Source organism: Salvelinus sp. IW2-2015, linkage group LG4q.2 (assembly GCF_002910315.2).
Source record: "Salvelinus sp. IW2-2015 linkage group LG4q.2, ASM291031v2, whole genome shotgun sequence".
Lineage (NCBI taxonomy): Eukaryota > Metazoa > Chordata > Actinopteri > Salmoniformes > Salmonidae > Salvelinus > Salvelinus sp. IW2-2015.
This window is the reverse complement of record NC_036843.1, coordinates 8,376,675-8,399,933: the sequence shown is the minus strand read 5'-3', so window position 1 is coordinate 8,399,933 and position 23,259 is coordinate 8,376,675. Positions and strand designations below refer to the sequence as shown.

General features: G+C 41.4%; 1 protein-coding gene across 4 annotated transcripts; it reads left to right on the top strand.

Moving 5' to 3' along the window:
• The first annotated feature begins 514 nt into the window (after nt 1-514).
• LOC111963233 (inverted formin-2) lies at nt 515-23,201 on the top strand. 4 transcript variants are annotated; one of them, XM_023986539.2, is made up of 23 exons: nt 520-1,108; nt 6,081-6,492; nt 8,005-8,120; nt 8,606-8,765; nt 12,926-12,959; nt 13,209-13,350; nt 13,487-13,619; nt 13,788-14,279; nt 14,454-14,596; nt 14,718-14,779; nt 14,871-14,973; nt 15,105-15,190; nt 15,391-15,491; nt 15,757-15,827; nt 15,929-16,036; nt 16,189-16,259; nt 16,371-16,491; nt 16,646-16,810; nt 16,941-17,043; nt 18,792-18,944; nt 19,269-20,033; nt 20,342-20,395; nt 21,234-23,201. In XM_023986539.2, exons 2-22 carry the CDS (start codon nt 6,096-6,098, stop codon nt 20,392-20,394), a joined length of 3,579 nt encoding a protein of 1,192 aa, XP_023842307.1. In that variant the 5' UTR covers nt 520-1,108; nt 6,081-6,095; the 3' UTR covers nt 20,395; nt 21,234-23,201. The 4 variants fall into 4 exon arrangements, with proteins under 4 accessions (XP_023842309.1, XP_070299450.1, XP_023842307.1 ...); XM_023986540.2 differs by lacking the exon at nt 20,342-20,395 and having other exon boundaries at nt 521-1,108; XM_023986541.2 differs by lacking the exons at nt 13,209-13,350; nt 13,487-13,619; nt 13,788-14,279; ... (13 more) ...; nt 20,342-20,395; nt 21,234-23,201 and having other exon boundaries at nt 515-1,108; nt 12,926-12,963.
• Nucleotides 23,202-23,259: the final 58 nt, after the last annotated feature.

Below are 23,259 nucleotides of genomic sequence, written 5' to 3'. Positions count from 1 at the left end.
AACTAATAGATTTATTAGTTATGAATGAATTAACACTCAAAACAGTAACAGCATACATGGAAGACATGATACGTAATAAAACAGAGTAAATGACTATGAACTTAAGACGTAACATGGTTACACATGTCTTCAGAATAACCTCTAATAGAGAAAATCTCTGTGTGTCTGTACACACAGGAGGCTTGCAAACAAGGTCTCAATTTGAACCATCAGAAACAGGACTCAAGACCCCCAACCTAAATTAGCATTACTCTGAACTTCGAACGTCAGGAAGCAAATACGTTTGTTTAAGTGTAACTCTGTGTTGTTGTTTTTGTCGCACTGCTTTGCTTTATCTTGGCCAGGTCGCAGTTGTAAATGAGAACTTGTTCTCAACTGACCTACCTGGTTAAATAAAAGTGAAATCATTTTATTTTATGGAAGTTGCCGACGCAGTCTTCATCACAATGATGGATAGACTAATTAAGCCTGGTTTGGCCCTTGGTTGAAGATTATTATCTTTAATCTTCAAACTACTGTTAGGCCTGGCCGCTTGGGTTTACCACGTGGTCAGGGTAATCAGCCTAAAAGACTGTAATCCTGAGGCAGATAACGTTTTTGTAAGCATAGCTAAGTGACATTCCAATAAGAAACGGTAGGCCTGCCTGGTATCACCTTTTCCCATGGAGACTTTTGAAAGACAAGATTCCTATGCAAATAGAATACAACAGAATAGAATACAACAGAATGGTAGGCTACAAAATAGAATATGATATATTGGCTACTTTATTGCAACCTGTTGGGACATTTGTCTTCTACCTATCTCAACCCCATGCCACAATAAAGCATGCTGGCCAGCTGGGCCAGCTGAGTTCAGGGCGTGGGAGGGGCCATCCAGCTGTGCCTGCAACATCGTCACACTCATGTGTAAACTGCAAGGAGTTCCAGGTCCAAACTGAAATCTTCCTAACCATCCCCATCCATTTTCCACTACATACACTGCAGAGAGGTATCCTGGTAACGTACGAAAGAAAGAAAAAGGCGCTTGGAGGTTGGAAAGGGACGTTCGTTATCTGGCCACAATCGGAGGACGCGATTCTTCAAGTGGTTATTTATGGCATAACCTCAGGTAAGGCAGCGCAACTGGAAACGGTTTAAATGGAAATGTATTTTAGCCCATCGGTAGGCTATTTACGAGAACTTCAGACAATGACCTGTTTGGATGTCTTAAAAGTGAAATGAGTGTTTTGAAGGCAATCATTCCAGTAGGCAATCTAAACGAGTTATCGGAATTCGCCATTATAAACCGGTGACAGGTTTTCCCGTTACGTTCGCACCATAAAAATGGGAGCGGACAGGAGCGCAAAATAAAGACGGTCCTAAAACATTGGAATCCTCCGGACTAGGGTAGGATACTTCACATGATTATCAACCAGAAACATAGTTTCACATCTGTTCCAAAGAATAATCTAAGGCTACTGACAAAACATGAACTACCTGTGGGCCTATTGAACATTTATCCAACAGATGGCAGTTCATCCTTATTGGCATCACATCCCCATTATCTCCTATTTATCATAACATATTATTACAACAGGAGTGAATATCCTGACATAATGCATGTTAATCTTTTTGGAAATTGTCAAACATTCTCTTAGTATTTCCCATAGAAAGGAGGACTGCTTGTGTGTGATGCAGGACAGGTTACATCAGTGGAGTCAGCTGCTCCCTGTTGACAGAAACACAGACAGATGTGGTCTAATAGAATATAAATGAAAGTTATTATAAATATAATACATTTGTTACATATTCACATCCAGCTAATAACATCATGTGTGTTGCATTGAACTGTTTAACAGTAACAAGGTTGGGATACACTGCCCAAATTATGTTGGAGACCTCAGCCCTGTTTACATTAGTCTCTGCTTATTTTTTTGTATTTTTTACATTTTAGTAAATTAGTAGTGAGTGCAGACATTTACATACTTTGTTCATACTTTACATCAGTCTCTGGGGGCCCGTTCATCCAAGCAGGAGTGCAGGAGTATCGCATGGTACCTCTACGGATTTATTGTTCAAGGCAAGGCACACTCAAAGTCATCATTAGAACCAGGATGAGAGGGCTCTGAAATATCACTCTGTATAATTGCCACTAAGAAAAAGCAACCCACTCAGGGCTTTGTGACTCACAGCATACCCTCATAGCTGTGGATTGCAACAGTATTCACTAGGCTATACTGCAGCCCTCAAATGCATTGCCATAACAACATGGTCATAATGTCTTAAAGTCCATGGCCAAATATCTGAGACTATAAAAACCAGAATCAAGACCATGAGAAATTATTCCTAATAGTTCCGTCAGACATCTGCTCTGGTGAACTAACAGGTCTGAACTTATAGGTCTTAAAACATTGTCAGTCAATAACATCAACAGGATTTAAATTCAACCACTTCAAAGAAGAAACATCAATGAAGATAGCAAGTGAAGCGAGCAATTCATACCAGGCTACTAGTTCTAGAAAATTAATACCAGATGTGAAGAGAGGGACATGGCCAACACATTGGCTGTTTTGGGCAAATAAGTTACAGATACAATTATGCTGAATTGAATGTTTAGAAATGAAAGTGAGATGTTATCAATGACAATTCAAGATTTTTACAAGAGTTCCAGGGAGCTCTGTTTTTAAATAATATTTTCTTATGGCTTAAGTCTGCATTATAAAAACACGACAGTCTGTCACGCCCTGACCTTAGAGAGCCTTTTTATGTCTCTATTTGGTTTGGTCAGGGTGTGATTTGGGTGGGCATTCTATGTTCTTTATTTCTAGGTTTTGTGTTTCTATGTTTTGGCCGGGTATGGTTCTCAATCAGGGACAGCTGTCTATCGTTGTCTCTGATTGGGAATCATACTTAGGCAGCCTGTTTTGCCACCTTAGGTTGTAGGATGTTTKTTTTTTTTGTTAGCTCTGCGTAGCCTATGGAACGTGATGTTCGTTGGTCTTTTGTTGTTATGGTTGGAGTTTGGATTTAATAAAGAATCATGAACACGTATCACGCTGCACCTTGGTCTCATCCTTCCGACGAGCGTTACACAGTCAGCTAAACTGCAGGCAACAATGTTGTTCAGAGACAGTTCTGAGGCATCATGGGTCTCTCTCTCTCATGGCCAAGTCTGGCATTCCAGTTAAAGGACAACAAATAAGATTCCATAAACACTGGGCTTCATCTGGCTCAATTCTTATCCCAGCCCGAGTACATGTTGCTGCTTATTTACTCTCTTCTGTTTGGCTTACACAAAATCCCCCTGCTCTGAAGGTGGTAAGAATAAACTAATAGATTGTGAGACTCTATCCATGGCAAATGCAGACATATCTACACTGTATATGTTGGCTGAGTTCTTACAAGGAAATACATGGGAATCATCTTTCTTATATAATAGCACTCTATTTTTACAGTAGAACAGTGGGTTGGTGGGTTGGGTTGTTTGAATGTAGGCAGCTTCCCTTGAGTACAGGAGGAGTGTATTCCTGACATGCAGTAAGTAAGCCAATGTGAGTTGTGGTATGTGGGAGCTGTCACTGAGCTCATGTTAATATTGGTTAAAGTAGAAACATGTGCAGAAGCAACAAGCTAATAAAGAATGTCATTTTCATCCTTTTTATTCAGATGATCCATGGTTGGTCCTGCATTGAGAGCCAGCTGTTTGTTTATAAACAGATGCTCTCTCTCTCTATAACTGAGGTCAGGTCAGAATTGTGTGAGAAATTACATTTTAAAAATGAATGTTGTTGTGGCACCATGTTTGTCTTGTGTTTCCTGTCTCAGGAAAGTCCTTCCCTTAGTTCCTACTGAAAAGCGCCTGACCCATGTTGGAAAGTCCTGCTCACTGTCCTGCTACCTAATGTTAATGTCAATGCATTTTTAATGTACTTCCCCTGTGTCCATGACTGTGTCCATGACTAATGTGGTGGAATTCACCTGGACTAAAATGTTCTATTCACCAGTGACCCTACAGTACATCACTCTGTGCAGATGAATAGATTGTAAATCCTTGTATGAATGTGTTCAGATGCTTGTTGAGTATAAAACCCATTAGTCGTCAGAAAGCAGCCAGTGTAGCAGGAGACATTCCTCCCATTCTGTAGCTAATGAACAAAGCTCTTTGATGGGGGATGAGAAAGCCTATTGTGAAAGGAAATTGTCTTCCTGGCTTGCTCGGTAACACTGTCGCACTTGCAGTCCAAGTCAGAGAGAATCAGCCCCGCCAAAGTTGAAGCCGACAAATGATTTGCCAAATGTGTCTGGAACAGAGCAGCTCCTTTTTCGGCCTGTTGAATTATTGGGAACTTGAGAACTGAATGGAAAGTTGTAGGAGTTTACAGTTTGTTACATTTTAGAGTTGACTTTAGTTMCATGTAAATAACCACTGTGGTGGAATCTTGTCATCAGTACCCAGTTTTTACTCTCTTGATATTCTGCTCAGTGAGTTTCATGAGACTTTTACATAAAACACCACACAGAAACATAATTGAAATAGCCCGGATTCCTGAGCTAAGCCATGTGTTGTGTAGATATAGAGAGAGGCAGACGGGGGCTTAGAACCATCCATAGTACTGCAGTGCGTGCAGAGCTGCAGTTTTGCTGTTTATACAGTATGTATTTGCCTTTCCAATGCCATCTGTATAGGTTAGTCTTGCCAAGTGTGAAATAACTAATGTTATTGAAATAAGTAACTCATTTTGGGAGGAGAATTATACCCCTACAGTTATTCATTTGATCAGATGTCTGCGATTATAGATGAAGTATTTATAGATTTTTCCCCTTTCTTAGGCTCATTCCCTACCCTGTTATTTCTGAGTGAGTGTGGGAGCTTGCAAGGGATGTTGTGCGTAGTTGAGGGTGGGACAGGTTGATAGATAGAACAGTGTTCTGAGCTAAGGTTATGCCAGAAAAGGTCAGTTGTGTGATCAATGTGTGCATTTGTGCCAATTCAGCCAGTTATGCTAAAAGACCAGGTGAGCTAAGGGATATCCTGGGTGATATTTTTCACTTCACAATGATACTTTTGTTTTGCAGCATATTACTCAAAACTAGGGTTGCAAAGCTACTGGTAATTTGCTAAAGTTAAATCTATCGTAACTTTTGGTAATTTATACTTGAATCACTTTTAATATGGTATTCCTTTTTTATATCTGTGTCCATATTGTCCATGAGTTTCTAGTAGATAGACCATATAGTTCAAGAGAAAATAGCCTAATTAATGAAAAAAAGCTTCTAATCAACAATGGCATAATTTTCAATGAACTCTGCAACTGTTCCAACTATTTACTTTTTTTCTCAGCTCCCACCAGTTTGATCCCAATAGGGCCGCTAGATGTCTTGTGATAGATTACATACAATTCTTCAAAGATACCGAAAATGCTGGTAGTTTACTGGTAAACTTCTCAAGTCTCCAGTAATATACCCTCCCTTTGCAACCCTACTCAAAATCTTGTTCACAGTTGGATGTAATTGAAAATAAAGTATTTACACAGAATATAATATATCTCCCATAAAGATACACCGAGTGTCATGTGCCTGTCTTTGTGTTTGCTGTTGATTAGCTGACAGCGAGTCCCTTCCCTTTTACTACAGGATTATGTTTGAATGTTTGGCAGGACTAGTAATGACAGGACTGCTGACATAACTTTCACTTGTCCCCCAATGTGCAGAGCTGTCATTTCCTATGAATGTGCTATGTTGTGATAAAGGCATGAATCCTTTAGCCAGGATATCCCTGATACAATTATAATGGGTACTGATCATCCTACATAATATTTATGCAAAGGCCCATCTGTAGGTCAAATAGTATATGGCTTGTTTGCAAAAAAACATCCCAATAACATTTTGACCATCAAAATATAATGAACTCTCCACCACTTTCAGCACTTTATATAAAACAGATTTATGTTTACATTAGACTCTATCGAACAAAACTGCAGTCCAGCAAACCAAAAGTCTCACCACGACACTGAATTGAACCTCGTTCCCTTCCCTCCACAAACCCTCTGCCCATCACCATGTCAATTAATTAATTAAACTACCTTAACTTCCCTCCACAGACTCTTTCCATCGCCATGTCATTGAAGTCGGACGAGAAGAGGAAGTGGGCGGCGGTGAGGGGCCATCTGGGCTCCTCCCAGGACTCAGACACCCAGCTGGAGGCCAACCTGGAGAGTGCAGACCCAGAGCTGTGCATCCGCATGCTCCAGGTGCCCAGTGTGGTCAACTACTCTGGGCTGAAGCGTCGTCTGGAGGGCAGCGAGGAGTCTTGGATGGTCCAGTTCCTGGAGCTGAGTGGGCTGGACCTGTTGCTGGAGGCCCTGGACAGGCTGTCTGGGAGGGGCTGCTCCCGCATCGCAGACGCCCTGCTGCAGCTCACCTGTGTCAGCTGTGTCCGGGCTGTCATGAACTCCTCGTCTGGGATCAACTTTATCGTGGAGAATGAGGGCTACATCCGCAAACTCTCCCAAGGTTCGACAGCATCTAGGACTGAGGAGATATACAGTGTTTTAAAGCTATGGCATGACACACACACTTTCCACGAGAGGTTCCACGAATTAGCCTTATACATACACAGTATATATATACACTCAGTGGTCAGTTTATTAGGTACTTTGAGGCATGTAAACGTTGGTATCAAGGGACCTAACATGTGCAAGGAAAACATTCCCCACACCATTACACCACCGCCACCAGGCAGGATTGGGCCATGGACTCATGCTGCTTACGCCAAATCCTAACTCTGCCATCAGCATGACACAACAGGAACTGGGATTCGTCGGACCAAGCAATGCTTTTCCACTCCTCAATTGTCCAGTGTTTGGGATCGCGAGCCCACTGGAGCCGCTTCTTCTTGTTTTTAGCTGATAGGAGTGGAACCTGGTGTGGTCGTCTGCTGCAATAGCCCATCTATAACAAGGACAAAAGAATAGTGCGTTTCGAGATGCCGTTCTGCACACCACTGTTGTACTGCGTCGTTATTTGCCTGTTTGTGGCCCACCTGTTAGCTTGCACGATTCTTGCCATTCTCCTTCGACCTCTCATCAACGAGTTGTTTTCGCCTACAGGACTGATGCTGACTGGATGTTTTTTGTTGGTCGCACCATTTTCGGTAAACCCTAGACTTAGACACTGTCGTGCGTGAAAAGACCAGGATCCGGCCATTTCTAAGATACTGGAAATGGCGAGCCTGGCATTGACAATCATACCACGCTCAAAGTTGCTTAGGTCACTCGGTTTGCCAATTCTAACGTTCAATCAGTAACTGAATGTCGCAATGCCTGTCTGCCTGCTTTATATAGCAAGCCACGGCCACGTGACTCACTGTCTGTAGGAGCGAAACATTTTCGTGAACAGGTGGTGTACCTAATAAAATGGCCACTGAGTGTGTATGTGTGTGTGTGTGTGTGTGTGTGTGTGTGTGTGTGTGTGTGTGTGTGTGTGTGTGTGTGTGTGTGTGTGTGTGTGTGTGTGTGTGTGTGTGTGTGTGTGTGTGTGTGTGTGTGTTCTCTTATACACATCTAGATGTGTATAAGAGACAGGTGTATGTGTGTGTGTGTGTGTGTGTGTGTGTGTGTGTGTGTGTGTGTGTATATATGAATAATACCTAAGAATTAGTATTCAGTTGTACATAATTGTAATCCAATATAAAATCAACCCCACAAAATACCTAAGTAGATTTAGGAATTTCAAAGAAGTACCATGGCAACAGAATTCAGGTCAGATATAGGCCATTGTGTCAGACAAAGTGTATGGAGGGGGATACTGTGTGGAGGTTACAGTGCATTGCAACATCTTCACACACACTGACAAACTTATCACAAACAAAACACTTTTTTGTAAAGGTAAGTTCACGTTACGTTGTCTTAAGATGAGCCATAACATCCGAGAGGACACCAGACAAGGGAGAAGGGGAAAGGTAGGAAGGAATATGAGGACAATGACCATGTGTACACTGATGTCTGTGACTATGTCTTATCACAGCCTTGGACACGTCCAATACCATGGTGAAGAAGCAGGTGTTTGAGCTGCTTGCTGCCCTGAGCATGTTCTCCTCTGATGGGTATCGTCTGGCCATGGATGCCTTGGACCACTACAAGGCAAGTGTCATACAGCCAGACAAGCTGTCACAGATGGACAGAGGCTATATACCATACATCTACAGAATAAGTGGCCTAGTTCTGATTTAGGAAGGATCATGAGAGAAAATTAACAATGCTCTGGGAAAATTATAAGTAACAATCTGTGTGCTTTTGATGAAAATGTACTGAAATCAGATATGACGAGTTTTTTGTAACATGCTATTTCAGCTCAAAGGAATCTCATTAAATAGGCTAATTAAAGTCGTTTTTAATCAACCCAGACATTACTGAACAACCATATGCACCTAGTAATGCCCTCGAGTGTACATGTGTTGAACTGCTTAAGTGACCTCTTTGCGTTATCTAGCAATGTCCGTAGTTGTCAATACTTTGATAAATGTTACACACTGATCAATATTAGAGCATTATGGGGATAGAAGCTGTCCTCACACAGCAGGAGTGAATGACATACAGAATGACTAATGTGTTACTTTGGCTCCCAGGGTGTGAAGACCCAGCAGTATCGCTTCAGTGTGATCATGAACGAGCTGCAGGCCACAGACAATGTGCCCTACATGGTCACCCTCCTCGGTGTCATCAACGCCATCATCTTTGGGACAGATGCCCTGCGACAGAGAGATAAGATGCGCAAGGAGTTTATCGGTACAGCGCATTGTTTATCTTCACTACTCAGCCACTCAGTTCATCTGCAAGGTCACACAGTGGCACATTGTTAATAACAAAAGGTAGTTTCCCTACTAAGAAACACCGGACAAATGGGAATGAAAATAGGCCATTTGGCAACTAATCTGTCACTGTGTCATTTTAGCTATATGCCTGCCTGCAATCTGTCCCCTCCCAGTGAGCGGTGGGTGAAGTGACGGTGAAAATTAGGTTAATTTACGGTTCTGATTGAAAGTTGAAAATATGTATTTTCCGGACGTTGAAAATATGTATTTTCCAGACTTTGAAAAGACGTCATTAACGTATGTTAAAAATACTTATTTTACAGACGTTGAGAATACTTATTTTTCCGGTCATTGTTTCTATGGCCAAATTTCAACCGTACATAAATTCACATACAGTACCAGTCAAAAGTTTGGACACACCTACTCATTCAAGGGTTGTTCTTTATTTTTACTATTTTCTACATTGTAGAATAATAGTGAAGACATCAAAACTATGAAATAACACATATGGAATCATGTAGTCACCATAAAAGTGTTAAACAAATATTGTATATATTATAATTGAGATTATTCAAAGTAGCCACCCGTTGCCTTGATGACAGCTTTGCACACTCTTGGCATTCTTTCAACCAGCTTCATGAGGTAGTGAAAGACCATATTATGGCAAGAACAGTTCAAATTAGCAAAGAGAAACGACAGTCCATCATTACTTTAACCTCTACGGGATCGGTGTCCCCCCTCAGGACGGTTGAGGAAATGTAGGCTAATGTGATTAGCATGAGGTTGTAAGTAACAAGAACATTTCCCAGGACATAGACACATCTGATATGGGCAGAAAGCTTAAATTCTTGTTAATCTAACAGCACTGTCCAATTTACAGTAGCTATTACAGTGAAATAATGTCATGCTATTGTTTGAGGAGAGTGCACAATTATGAACTTGAAAATGTATTAATAAACCAATTAAGCACATTTGGGCAGTCTTGATACAACATTTTGAACAGAAATGCAATGGTTCATTGAATCAGTCTAAAACTTTGCACATTCACTGCTGCCATCTAGTGGCCAAAATCACAATTGTGCCTAACCTGGAATAGTACATTATGGCCTTTCTCTTGCTTTTAAAATAACGCATGTTTTTGTCTTTGTATAATATTTTACCAGATCTAATGTGTTAAATTCTTCTACATTCATTTCACATTTCCACAAACTCCAAAGTTTTTCCTTTCAAATGGTATCAAGAATATGCATATCCTTGCTTCAGGCCCTGAGCTACAGGCAGTGAGATTGCAAAAATTGAAAAAAAGGGTCCGATCCTTAAGAGGACATGAAGGTCAGTCAATCCTGAAAATGTCAAGAACTTTGAAAGTTTCTTCAAGTGCAGTCACAAAAACCATCAAGCTCTATGATGAAACTGGCTCTCATGAGGACCGCCTCAGGAAAGTAAGACCCAGAGTTACCTCTGCTGCAGAGGATAAGTTCATTAGTTACCAGCCTCAGAAATTGCAGCCTAAATAAATGCTTCACAGAGTTCAAGTAACAGACACATCTTAACATCAACTGTTTAGAGGAGACTGTGTGAATCAGGCCTTCGTGGTCAAATTGCTGCAAAGAAACCACTAGTAAAGGACACCAATAAGAAGAAGAGACTTGTTTGGGCCAAGAGACACGAGCAATGGACATTAGACCGCTGGAAATCTGTCCTTTGGTCTGATGAGTCCAAATTTCAGATTTTTGGTTCGAAGCGCCGTGTCTTTTTGAAACGCAGAGTAGGTGAACGGATGATCTCCGCATGTATGGTTCCCACTGTGAAGCATGGAGGAGGAGGTGTGATGGTGTGGGGGTGCTTTGCTGGTGACCCTGTCAGTGATTTATTTAGAATTCAAGGCACACTTAACAAGCATGTCTACCACAGCATTCTGCAGCGATACGCCATCCCATCTGGTTTGCGCTTAGTGGGACTATCATTTGTTTTTCAACAGGACAATGACCCAACACACCTCCAGGCTGTGTACGGGCTATTTGACCAAGAAGGAGAGTGATGGAGTGCTGCATCAGATGACCTGGCCTCCACAATCACCCGACCTCAATCCAATTGAGATGGTTTGGGATGAGTTGGACCACAGCATGAAGGAAAAGCAGCCAACAAGTGCTCAGCATATGTGGGAACTTCTTCAAAACTGTTGGAAAAGAATTCCAGGTGAAGCTGGTTGAGAGAATACCAAGAGTGTGCAAAGCTGTCCTCAAGACAAAGAGTGGCTACTTTGAAGAACCTCAAATATAAAATATATTTTGATTTGTTTAACATGTTTTTGGTTACTACATGATTCCATATGTGTTATTTCATAGTTTTGATGTCTTCACTATTATTCTACAATGTAGAAAATAATAAAAAAACTTTTTTTAAACTTGAATGAGTAGGTGTGTCCAAACTTTTGACTGGTACTGTGTATCTACATGTCAATGAAGCAAGCATTCTATAACATTTTTAACTACAATTAAAATAGGAAACTGGAGCAAACCGAAGACTGCAGAATGGAATGTTTATTATTCCTCCCATCTATCGCTTTAGCATTTTCTATTTTAGCTGTTTCAAAAGCTTTAGAACGGGCAGTGATCATGCTCAGATATTGCAGTCTTACACAATAAAAAAAACAACAGAACACTTCAACAACAATAATATTCTCAATAACGGTTACAGACACGTTTTTCTTACTATGACTGTGAATAGGGGTTGTTTATTTACCTTAGTTTAATGCACTGACTGTGAGTTGCTCTGGATAAGAGTGTCTGCTAACGGCCCATTATGTAAATGTAAAAAGGAACACTTTCAAAGCATGCTGGGTATTATTCTAATGAACCCCGCCTCAAAGAAGACCAAATTTGGTCAGTCTGGACCAAACGTCTATGTATTACAAGTTGAGACAGCACAATACAGTGCAACACAATACAGTAGAGCACAGCAGAGTTTAGTTCAGTGTAGTAGAGTATATTACAGTACATTAGAGTTCAGTAAAATAGAGTACAGTACAGTAGAAAACAGAATACTGTACTTTACTCTAATGTGCTCTAGTATTCTGTACTCTACTGTATTGTACTGGACTATACTCTACTATACATTACTGTATTCTACTGTACTGAATAAAAACTCTACTTTACTGTACTCTACTGTACTTGTGAATCATAGAGGTCTATGATTGGTTCAGATTTGGTATGGACTGGACCAGACCAAATCTGACCCAATCATAGACGTCTATGTTCGGGCCAAATCGAGGTTGGTTCGGGCCGGGCGTCTGTGGAGGTTGAAATCAATTCCGGTACAAACCGGACCAAATCGAAATAAGTTATTGACGTCTATGTCCGTCCCCACCCTGGCCCTGATTTTTTAACATCCACAGACGAAAAAACGACGTCTGTGGACGCTGAAATCAAGGCCAGGATGGACAGACCAAATTTCAAGATCTTTTCAACTGCACAAACTTCGTTGTCGGAATGGTGCTCACTGGGCTATCTCGTCCCTAAACACTTGAATCTTTGGCAAACCTCACATATTTAGGTTTGGAAGTAGGCCTATTCATTTGTATTTGACATAGATGGTGGTACCTGAATCGTTTTTTGTTTTGGGAAAATCTGTTTTATCTGGGAAATCAAGATTAGGCCTATAGAGATGTGTGCTGAATTTGTTGAAGAAATATGGGCATAGTAGTACGATCAACATTGTATGTACAATATTATGGTTCTTGACAGGTTACAGTATTGTCCAGGAACTGGCTTCGATGTAGGCCTGCCTACCTTTTTATGATGACAAATTGGCTGCAATCAGAAGCCAACAACAGAAGCTGGTCTGAAGTCTGTCAAGTAGCCATTCGCATCCTTTTGTGAATTTGGCATTCACGGAAAATGTGTAATTTGTTTGAAGTTGTTCCACATCCCCGCTCCACTGCGGATTGATTAATTATATCCTAAATCGCTCACCTGTGATCAAAATCACATGCTGATTCCCATCACGCAAATTCATGTTTACATTCCGTGGTGTTCCAACTTTTTAATAGTACAAAGTACGAAACTGATCCATTTGAAAGTGGATCTTTGTTTTTGTCACTGCCTTATTAAGTGCACTGTTTCTTTTTTCCAGGATTACAGTTACTTGATATACTGCCCAAACTGAGGTGAGTGCCTTGACTGACTTTCTCAATTGCATTGTGACTTTTTTGTCATTTGCAGATAAATTAAATGCCAATGCATTGGTCAAACACAATAACATTTGAGTGAAATATTCAACAAAACTTGTATTTATTTCAACATTTGTTAATTTACTTGTTGATTTGATGTGCAAGTGGGAAGTACACATGTAAACGTAGCCTACTTGCTCAATAGGCCCTTTTGAATAAATTACTTGGTGTGTGTGTGACCTCCAGAGATGAGGAGGATGAGGACTTGATCATTCAGTGTGAAGCGTTTGAAGAGGCTATGGTTGAGGATGAGGAGGAGCTGTTGAGGGTCTATGGAGGCATCGACATGAGCAGTCACCAGGAGGTGTTCACCACCCTCTTCAACAAAGTGAGCACAGCCGTCAGCTGCACTACCATAACACTGCAGGCCACCTTCTCTTAATTAACATCATGGCAAGTCTTGTAAACAATTGAATTACAAATGCACTTTAATAAGGTTTGGTTGTGTGTTGGTCCACCTCCAGGTGAGCAGGTCACCGTCATCCCTCCAGCTGCTGTCCATCCTACAGGCCCTGCTGCTGCTGGGGCCTGACAGGGCTGACATCTGGCAGACCCTGGAGGCCCTCACTAACAGGGCCATACTGCTGGATCAAGACTGTGAGTCCTCTGAGGCAATAAGTTGTCCCCTAAGAGAGTTATGGGCAAAGGACTGGAGTCTGGGTGAATGTAGACTAAGAGCAAAAATGCATAGAATATTTTTTGGGGGGGTTACATGTAGGCAAAATTCTGTAGATTTCAGTGTTTGTGTATGATTCTGTGCTCCAGCTCCAATGGACTCCTGTGAGACGATTATGCAACGCCTGGTGTTCTCCAAGCGCAGGACTGCTGGTGTCCATGCTGTGGATGGTCTGCCACCCAAGAAGATTGATAAGGCTGTTCAGACTGATAAGGTGGACAATGACCAAGAAAGACTGACCAAATGCCACACAACCTCCCAAGTGTCTTCTGTTCCACCACCCCCACCCCCTTCCCTTCCTCCACCCCCCGCTCCGACACTACCACACACAGGAGGTGGAGTACCCCCACCACCTCCGCCTCTACCAGGGATGGGGGTGTCCCCAGGGTGCCCACCCCCACCCTTGCCCGCTATGTCAGGCATGCCTCCACCACCACCACCTCCTCCTGGCATGGGTGGGATGGGGGTGGCCCAAAGTAGCCAATCCCTGGGGTGTGCCTGTTCTGCCTCCTCCAATGCAGGCCGCTGCCCCACCCTGAGGATGAAGAAGCTCAACTGGCAGAAGCTCAGAGCTGTCACTGGTGAGTGAATAACCTTGGCATCTCTCTTTAATGTACCTCCCCTTTGTTTACAGAGGCAGTCTGCTCTATTTCAGAGGGGAAAAGATTGTCTGATAGTACAGCATAGAGAATAATTGTATTAGATCATTCCAGATGTGTTGTGGTTATTCTCTCCCTCCTTTCACAAACACACAGATGGTCATTCCATGTGGACCTCTGCTCAGAAAGACGTTCCTCGGGAGCCCAACTACTCCAGCATTGAGCAGCTGTTCTGTCTCCCGGTGACCGAACACAAGGACAAGGGGGCAGCTGCTCCTGTCAAGAAGGAGCCTAAAGAGGTGCACTGGTCAACACTCACTACAGCTCTCATATCTGGAGCACATCAAAAACATGGCTCATTATGAATCCTAAAACAACAACCTCAGTAACAAAATATTTGTTCCCCTCTTCTCTCTACAGATATCCTTTATTGACGTAAAGAAGAACTTGAATTTGAACATATTTCTCAAGCAATTCAAATGGTAATGTAATTGATCATTTAAGTTGGTATTGATTTCAATGTTGTTTTTACCCCATTGAGCTGATGTTTTTTCTCCATGCTCCTCTATCTAGCTCACATGATGAGTTTGTGTCCTTGATTCAGAATGGGGATCGGACTAAGTTTGATGTGGAGGTGTTGAAGCAACTTGTTAAACTCTTACCTGAGAAACATGAGGTTAGTATAAGGAGTACTTTCCTCATTTATCTTCATATATAAAACAGGGTAATGTTTTATTTTTTGTATAAGTTAAGCATTGAGCAATTTGAGGGTAATGACTGATCTGAAGTACTCTCTTTTCTATCTAGATAGAAAACCTGAAATCCTTCCAGGGTGAAAAAGACAAGTTGGCCAATGTTGACCGATTCTACATCACTATCCTGGCTGTACCATGGTAAATGCTATTCCTCTCCTCGCTTTCAATATTTCTGGCACCTCACAGGATACTTTATGTGGAGATGATTCTGGTGTATGTTTTTGTTTGGCACTTCCTTGAATTGTCTTGCTTAATTCCCTATGGCATCTCTCTTCCCTCCCTGTACCATCCCTACTTCGTATCCCCTCTCCCTCTCTTTCTCTCGTGTCTCCCCACAGTTACCAGCTGAGGATAGACTGCATGTTGCTGTGTGAGGAGACGGCCTCTGTACTGGACATGCTCAAGTCCAAAGCAGAGGTGGTTGAAGCTGCATGCCAGTGTAAGTCAACACCAACTTCCATGTATAAACACTCATGTTACATTGACTGCCCTATTCATCAATTAAATATTTGTGAAAGCTATCAGAGGACAAATCAACAGAGCGAGACTAACTATGCTGTTTTATGTCGACCAAATTGTTGCTGGTGCTGGAAAGGTTTTATCTATTCAAGTTGGAGAGGCAGGTCTATCGAATCATTGTTTTGTGTTGGTTTGTCAAACATTTTGCGTCGAACATTTCAACATTAAAAAAATGTCCCCCCCAGGTCTCAGAGTGAGCACTCTCATGCCCAGTTTCTGCAGGCTCATCCTTGATGTGGGAAACTTCCTCAACTACGTAAGTAAGGACTCTCCAAAGGATGGCATTCTACTCACCCAAAAACATGCAGCACTTATGCAGTCTGAAGAGCTCTAACTCCTGATTCTGTTTGTTCACAGGGATGTCACACAGGAAACGCGGAGGGCTTTAAGATCAGCTCCCTGCTGATGCTGACTGAGACTAAGGCCAACAAGAGCCGCATTACCCTGCTCCATCACATTCTGGAGGTAACACTAATCTAAATAAGGACGTGCTTTTCTGAGAAGAAAAACAACTGTGTGGTCAGTGCTCCTCACAGAAACCAAACAGACTTCACATGGACAATCAAATCAAAGTTGGAAATCATAAATAAACTCATGACTGACCATTTTGTTTACAGGAAGTAGAGCTGAACCACCCAGAGCTGTTGTACCTCCCTGACGACATTGAGATTTGTGAAAAAGCAGCTGGGTATAACACCCTTTTTATTTAAAAAAAGACATGTATTATAAGCCCTGAAATTGATACATACATGATACAATTACATACTAAAACATTTGAATATTTATTTTTATCATTCAGAATCAACCTGGACTCCATTCAGGCAGAGGCCAGTGCCTTACTTAATCGACTGAAAGAAGCATCAAAGAAAGTCTATAACTCTGTGGACGATGTAAAGCAGCAGTTCACAGAGGTATTTGAGGTATGAAACCAGTGAATTAGATTCTATTGTGGTTCAATGTATCACAATATTGACAAGTTGGGGTTGTTTTAAAACTCTTTGGAGGAGGTCAATCAACTATACAAATGTGTTCTTTAATGAGGCAATGGTTCAACTGTTTGTTTCCCTCCCCAAGAAAAACCTGGTGGCCTGCCGAGATTTGGAGGACAGTTTTTTGGAGATTGTGAGGAAGAAGGGTGACCTGGCCCTCTACCTGTGTGAGGATGTCAACAATCTTTCCCTGGAGGAGCTTTTTGGCACCATCAAGACCTTTAGGGGACTTTTCATCAAAGCCTTAAAAGTCAGAGGAGCAAGTTTAGATAACTGCAAATAATGAATACTGATTTCCATCACTAGAAAACTGAAGATAAAGATTTTCTAAGGAGTAGCTTGGTATAATCTCTTTCTCAATTTTCTATTTACACCCACAGGAAAACAAGAGCAGAAAAGAGCAGGCTGTGAAGGTGGAGAAAAGGAAGAAGCAGCTTGAGGAGGAAGAATCCAAAAGACAGAATGGGGAGAATGGAAAAATAAGTGAGTTCTTCTGATATACAGTGGCTTGCGAAAGTGTTCACCCCCTTGCCATTTTTCCTATTTTGTTGCCTTACAACCTGGAATTAAAATATAAAATTTAAAATTTGGGTGGGGTTGTATCACTTGATTTACACAACATGCCTACCACTTTGAAGATGAAAAATATTTTTAATTGTGAAACAAACAAGAAATAAGACAAAAAAACTGAAAACTTGAGCGTGCATAACTATTCACCCCCCCAAAGTCAATACTTTGTAGAGCCGCCTTTTGCAGCAATTACAGCTGCAAGTCTCTTGGGGTATGTCTCTATTAGCTTGGCACATCTAGCCACTGGGATTTTTGCCCATTCTTCAAGGCAAAACTGCTCCAGCTCCTTCAAGTTAGATGGGTTCCGCTGGTGTACAGCAATCTTTAAGTCATACCACAGATTCTCAATTGGATTGAGGTCTGGGCTTTGACTAGGCCATTCCAAGACATTTACATGTTTCCCCTTAAACCACTTGAGTGTTGCTTTAGCAGTATGCTTGTGGTCATTGTCCTGCTGGAAGGTGAACCTCCGTCCCAGTCTCAAATCTCTGGAAGACTGAAACAGGTTTCCCTCAAGAATTTCCCCGTATTTAGCGCCATCCATCATTCCTTCAATTCTGATCAGTTTCCCAGTCCATGCCGATGAAAAACATCCCCACAGCATGATGCTGCCACCACCATGCTTCACTGTGGGGATGGTGTTCTCTGGGTCATGAGTGGTGTTGGGTTTGCACCAGACATAGCGTTTTCCTTGATGGTCAAAAAGTTCAATTTCAGTCTCATCTGACCAGAGTACCTTCTTCCATATGTTTGGGGAGTCTCCCACATGCCTTTTGGCGAACACCAAACGTGTTTGCTTATTTCTTTCTTTAAGCAATGGCTTTTTTCTGCCCACTCTTCCATAAAGCACAGCTCTGTGGAGTGTATGGCTTAAAATGGTCCTATAGACAGATAAGCTGTGGAGCTTTGCACCTCCTTCAGGGTTATCTTTGGTCTCTTTGTTGCCTCTCTGATTAATGCCCTCCTTGCCTGGTCCRTGAATTTTGGTGGGCGGCCCTCTCTTGGCAGGTTTGTTGTGATGCCATATTCTTTACATTTTTTAATAATGGATTTAATGGTGCTCCGTGAGATGTTCAAAGTTTTGGATATTTTTTTATAACCCAACCCTGATCTGTTCTCCACAACTTTGTCCCTGACCTGTTTGGAGAGCTCCTTGTTCTTCTTAGTGCCAATTGCTTGGTGGTGCCCCTTGCTTAGTGGTGTTGCAGACTTTGGGGCCTTTGAGAACAGGTCTATATATACTGAGATCATGTGACAGATCATGTGACACTTAGATTGCACACAGGTGGACTTTATTTAACTAATTATGTGACTTCTGAAGGTAATTGGTTGCACCAGATATTATTTAGGGGCTTCATAGCAGACACCACTTTTCATTTATTTTAACATTTTTTGAAACAAGTCCTTTTTTTCATTTCATTTCACCAATTTGGACTATTTTGTGTACGTCCATTAAATGAAATCCAAATAAAAATCAATTTAAATTACAGGTTGTAATGCAACAAAATAGGAAAAACGCCAAGGGGGTGTATACTTTTGCAAGGCACTGTATCTCCTCTGTCATATGAGTCCAACTATGTTTTGTATTCACACTAAGATGATACAGCATAACGAGCCATGTGGTATCTTGATATGTCTCTTTCTCTATCCTCTGTCACCAGTCCGGAAAGGACCCTCGCCACAGGACGATGGCTGTATTATCGACCACCTTCTTGCTGACATCCGGAAAGGCTTCCATCTCAGGAAGACGCGGCCCAGGTGCGATACGGAAAGCCCCCCCTCTAGTGAAATGAATAGGAAAAAGGGCCAGCCTGGTAAGGACAAGACGACTCTGACCCCGTCCTGTCTCCAACTCCACTCCTACTCTCCTGCATTGAACCATAAACAGGCTTTGCCGCTCCATCTCTGTGCTTCCGTTTGTGATTTTGTGCAGCCACTACAACTACCAATTACACTTGCTTAATTTCATCAAGAATGTGTGCTTGGTCATGCTTCTTTGTGTCTTTTCTTAAGAAACACCACTTGCTAGATTCAAACATTGCCTGCTTGAATGATGACATGTTTGGAATGCCTGGTACAGTAGACCTGCTCTTCCTATCTGTCTTCATACATTAACAGAACCTCCTTCTCCACTGCAGGGTCAAGTGTCAAGCCTGTAATAGAAGAAGCCAAAGCCTCTGTCTCAGAAGCCTCCAGCACTCCCAGTCAAACTCAACCCCAGGCAGAGGAGAGGGCCCCAAGAGAAGGAATGAACGAATGCCCCAGCAAACCCCAAGAAAACCCCGCTTTTTCCAGCCTTCCCACAACCAATTCACCAACACAGGAGATCCCGGGAATGGGTGTCCTAAATAACACCCCAAGCATCTCTACCTTCACAGATGCAGACCTGCCTGAAATCAACCTGATGGTAACGGAGGACTTTATTCCTGAATGTCCACAGAGCAGTGGAGAGAGTCACCTTAATGGAGCCTGCACACTTCCTGTCACTGATATGGACATGATGATAGAGAGTAATGGTGAAAGCAACCTGATAGGAAAAACCATTGGCCAAGATGAAGTTGGAGGTAAGAGCAGCAGCATGATGGTAAAGACTTTTGGACAAGATGAGGCTGAGGATGACATGATGGTGAAGATGGTGCCACAGGATGAGGGTATAACTAATGGACACCCAGACACCAATGGCAGCACAGACACCAATGGCAACACAAACACCAACGGCAACGTACCTATGGTCAGTGCTGCGGAAAGTGGACCGGCGTACGATGTGCCCGATGGAGTGGACTCTGAAGATCTGCTCTCATCAGTATCCAAAGCTCTGCCTGCCTCTGCATCTGAAACTCTAAAACCAGAGGATAAAAAACAGCAGAAGCTCTTTAGAAGAAACAAAAAGAAGAGTAATGAAGGTAATGTATTCATTCATTCTAATAAAGATCCTGTTTAGAACTGTGGTCTACTGAAGTGTCTGATAGGGAGATTTCTCCAGTTTTTTTGGTATATGGTTTTGTTGCATTTTACATTACATGTTTTATATAGTGTCTGATCATTTCGTGCTGTTGTTTTAGCTGTGAACTTTAACATTTTAGCATGAATGTACAATTTTTGGAAAACCGATCTTAAAAGCCTCCCATTTACAACACCTTGAGTCCTGTCATGATCATCAAGTAGTTTGTTTTTCGTGTTGTCTTTTTTCTTTGACTCTCTAAAACACCAGGTAACACTGGAAATGGACACCCTAAATGTAAAAAGGGGTGTGTGTTGCAGTGAGGTAGGTCAAACAACTGGTTTGAAAACTAACTGGTGCAAGCAGGAACATTTTAATCAACCCATCAGCACCAAGCCATGATTTTAATTAACAGACGTGTGTTGGCCTAAACAGGGGCTGGTTTGACCTGATTTGTGTCTTGTCCTGCTTTTAACACTCTCTTATTCAGTAAAAATCTATCAAATCCCTGCTAATCAAATTGTAAGCCTGTCATCATGACTCAAGATGAACCACTTTGTGTGAGATCTCTCTTGGCCACTACTTTATGCACTCTTTATCAGCCTGAATCATAGAGTTTTATCTTGTAAAGACATACAGTACTTAGCCTCAAACTGACACCTCATAAGTGCCACAATTGAAAAATCATTATCATATTCAAGTTAACTTCACTGTCATACTGAGGTTTTCAACTTGTGATGGCCTCACCGGGAAGACCTTGCTCAGCACAATTTTTTTTTTGTTGGTTTTGCTTTCATGTTTTCTGTTCCTCCATACCCCTATGTGACTAAACTGTCCACCTTCACAACAACCGAGTTAAACTACTAATGCAATGCCTTTTTTGTGCTTCCTGTAAACTGTGTCCTTTGTAAGTCTGACTTTGCTGAAAGCTTTAATGATCTTGAAATTGATGGAACCAACAGCACTGAATGTAATTTAATTTCCAAAATAATAGTATTCATCAGAAACATTATAAAATTGTTCATTCTCTTCAATGCCAAGATCCACCAAATGCAGTCTTTTGGTCTCCCACTTTGTTTGATATTATCTGCATACTATTTTAAGTCATTGGTATGTCATTTGATTCCTTCAATCTATTAATTTTACTCTTTACTCTCCCTAGGAAATTCCCGGAAAAGGAAGTCAAGAGGGAAAAGAAAATGTTGTTGATTTTTCCATACATGCTTTCTACACATTGTAATGGACTACATCAGGGGTAGGCAACCCTGTTCCTGGAGTGCCGCAGGTACTGCAGGATTTTGTTCCAACTAGGTACCATACCAGGGGTGCGTTCAGTTCGCTTAAACGTTTGCTACATTGTGAACGGTTTGTATTGAACGACACGTTTTTCCAAAATKTTCTTGTACTTTCTTGAACAGACTTTGAGATCCGTTTACTCCATTCGGTGAGTGTGCTGGGGTGTGGCTTGAAGCAACGAGTGATGTATTTAAAGGGATGCTGTGCGTTTGAACCCACAACCCAACCCCTCCCCGTTTGTCAACTGGTTGTTCAGTACAGCATCGTTTCCATTCAWTTTAATGTTCTGTTACGTTTTTATGTACTGAACACAGCCCTGACCAACTGAGCTAATTGATCAATTTAGTGATTGCCCCCAATTTATCACACCTGGTCTTCCAGGTCGGTTAAATTTGTGGCACTCCAGGACCAGGATTTAGTACCCCTGGACTACATTATATTGAACTAAATTGATTCCTCCAAGAAGATATCAGCATGGTCTTCCTTCCTTTGATAATTTTGAGTTCTTGAAACATTTGTGAAATAAACAGGAAAAACTGCTTTGGTTCCCTGGCCAGGTTGATTTGTATTCTACCAAGAGGCTGTTGTGTTCCACAAGGCTACTGTTTGTAGTCTCTGCACAGCCTCAATCCCAGCAAATTTACTCTGTCGCTGCAACCTGGTCTCAGAGCATTTCGTATTTTTCTGTACGTAAATCCGAAGCACCATTTATTGTTGTATGTTTCATATGTATGTATTAATTTGTAGATGTCCATTACCCATTTTGTATGATATTTTACAAATTACAATTTGTATTATATGTTACAAATTTACGAAATGTACAATATGTTACGAATCTGCGAAACATATGATATGTTACAAATTCTGTCTAGGTGGCTAACGTTAGCTAGCTGGCTTACATTAGCTAGGCTAGGTGTTAAGGTTAGGGTAAAGTTGAAGCTTAGGAGTTAGGTTAAAGGAATAAGGTAAGGGTTAGTGGAAGGGTTAGGGGGAGGGCTAGCTAACATGCAAAGTAGCTAAAATGTAGTAAGTAGTTGAAAAGTAGCTAAAATGCTAAAGTTGTCCGTGATGAGATTAGAACTCAAAACCTCTTGGGTTTCTAGACATTTGTGTTATACCATCCTGTTTTTGACCAAAGTAACCGTCTGTCTTATGTAACCATACTAATTTGAGTGTCCTGGATTTAAATGTACTATGTTACGTCTAGTCTATGAGACCAGGCTGTGTCAACATTCTGTCACTTTAGGTGTTCTATATTGAAGTATAAAAAGTATATGTACTTTTTGTTATTGTTTTGTGTTTGAATATAAAAACACAGGCTTCATTTCCAAAGCTATAAATAACCTCCAGCACAGTTGGAACCAAATTCGTGTCTATTTCACAATAAGCTTTGATAGTGTGTTGGTTGGAACAGTTGTGCTGAAAATAGTATTCCAGTCTTTTGTGAATGTCGTGAACATTTTTGAAACGTTTTGATTCCACACTTGGCATATAGGAAAAAAATAGCAGCTTCTTCCTGCTGTTATCAATAACTAACTTATTTCTACAATTATCATTTACATTACAATACAATACACGTGTATTAAACCCCGAAGGGTAATTCGTTCAGGACTGACAGTGTTCTTCAGTAGGACAAACACACAGACAGTATAAAATATGAACACTTAAGGCATCAATTAAAAATGTATGGTGCAATTTTAAGTAAGTTAAGCCCTGGAAGTTTACTATCTCTAGGAATGTGATAGCTTAGACGGTGCCATGTTCGCAAGTAGACTGTAACATAATTAGTATCGAATATTGATTCTGGAGTATAATAAAAATTGAATTCACATTATGAGATTGCCTTTCTCTTTATTGACATCAAACAAGTCTTTATGGAAACGTGGACTTGG

What these genes read in the sequence shown, in the direction of transcription:
- LOC111963233 (XM_023986539.2), top strand. Translation starts at nt 6,096, where the DNA reads ATGTCATTGAAGTCGGACGAGAAGAGGAAGTGGGCGGCGGTGAGGGGC. An exon ending in ATTTGTGAAAAAGCAGCTGG is followed by an intron (nt 16,260 to 16,370) that starts GTATAACACCCT and finishes TTTATCATTCAG; the next exon opens with AATCAACCTGGACTCCATTC. An exon ending in CAAAAAGAAGAGTAATGAAG is followed by an intron (nt 20,034 to 20,341) that starts GTAATGTATTCA and finishes CTAAAACACCAG; the next exon opens with GTAACACTGGAAATGGACAC.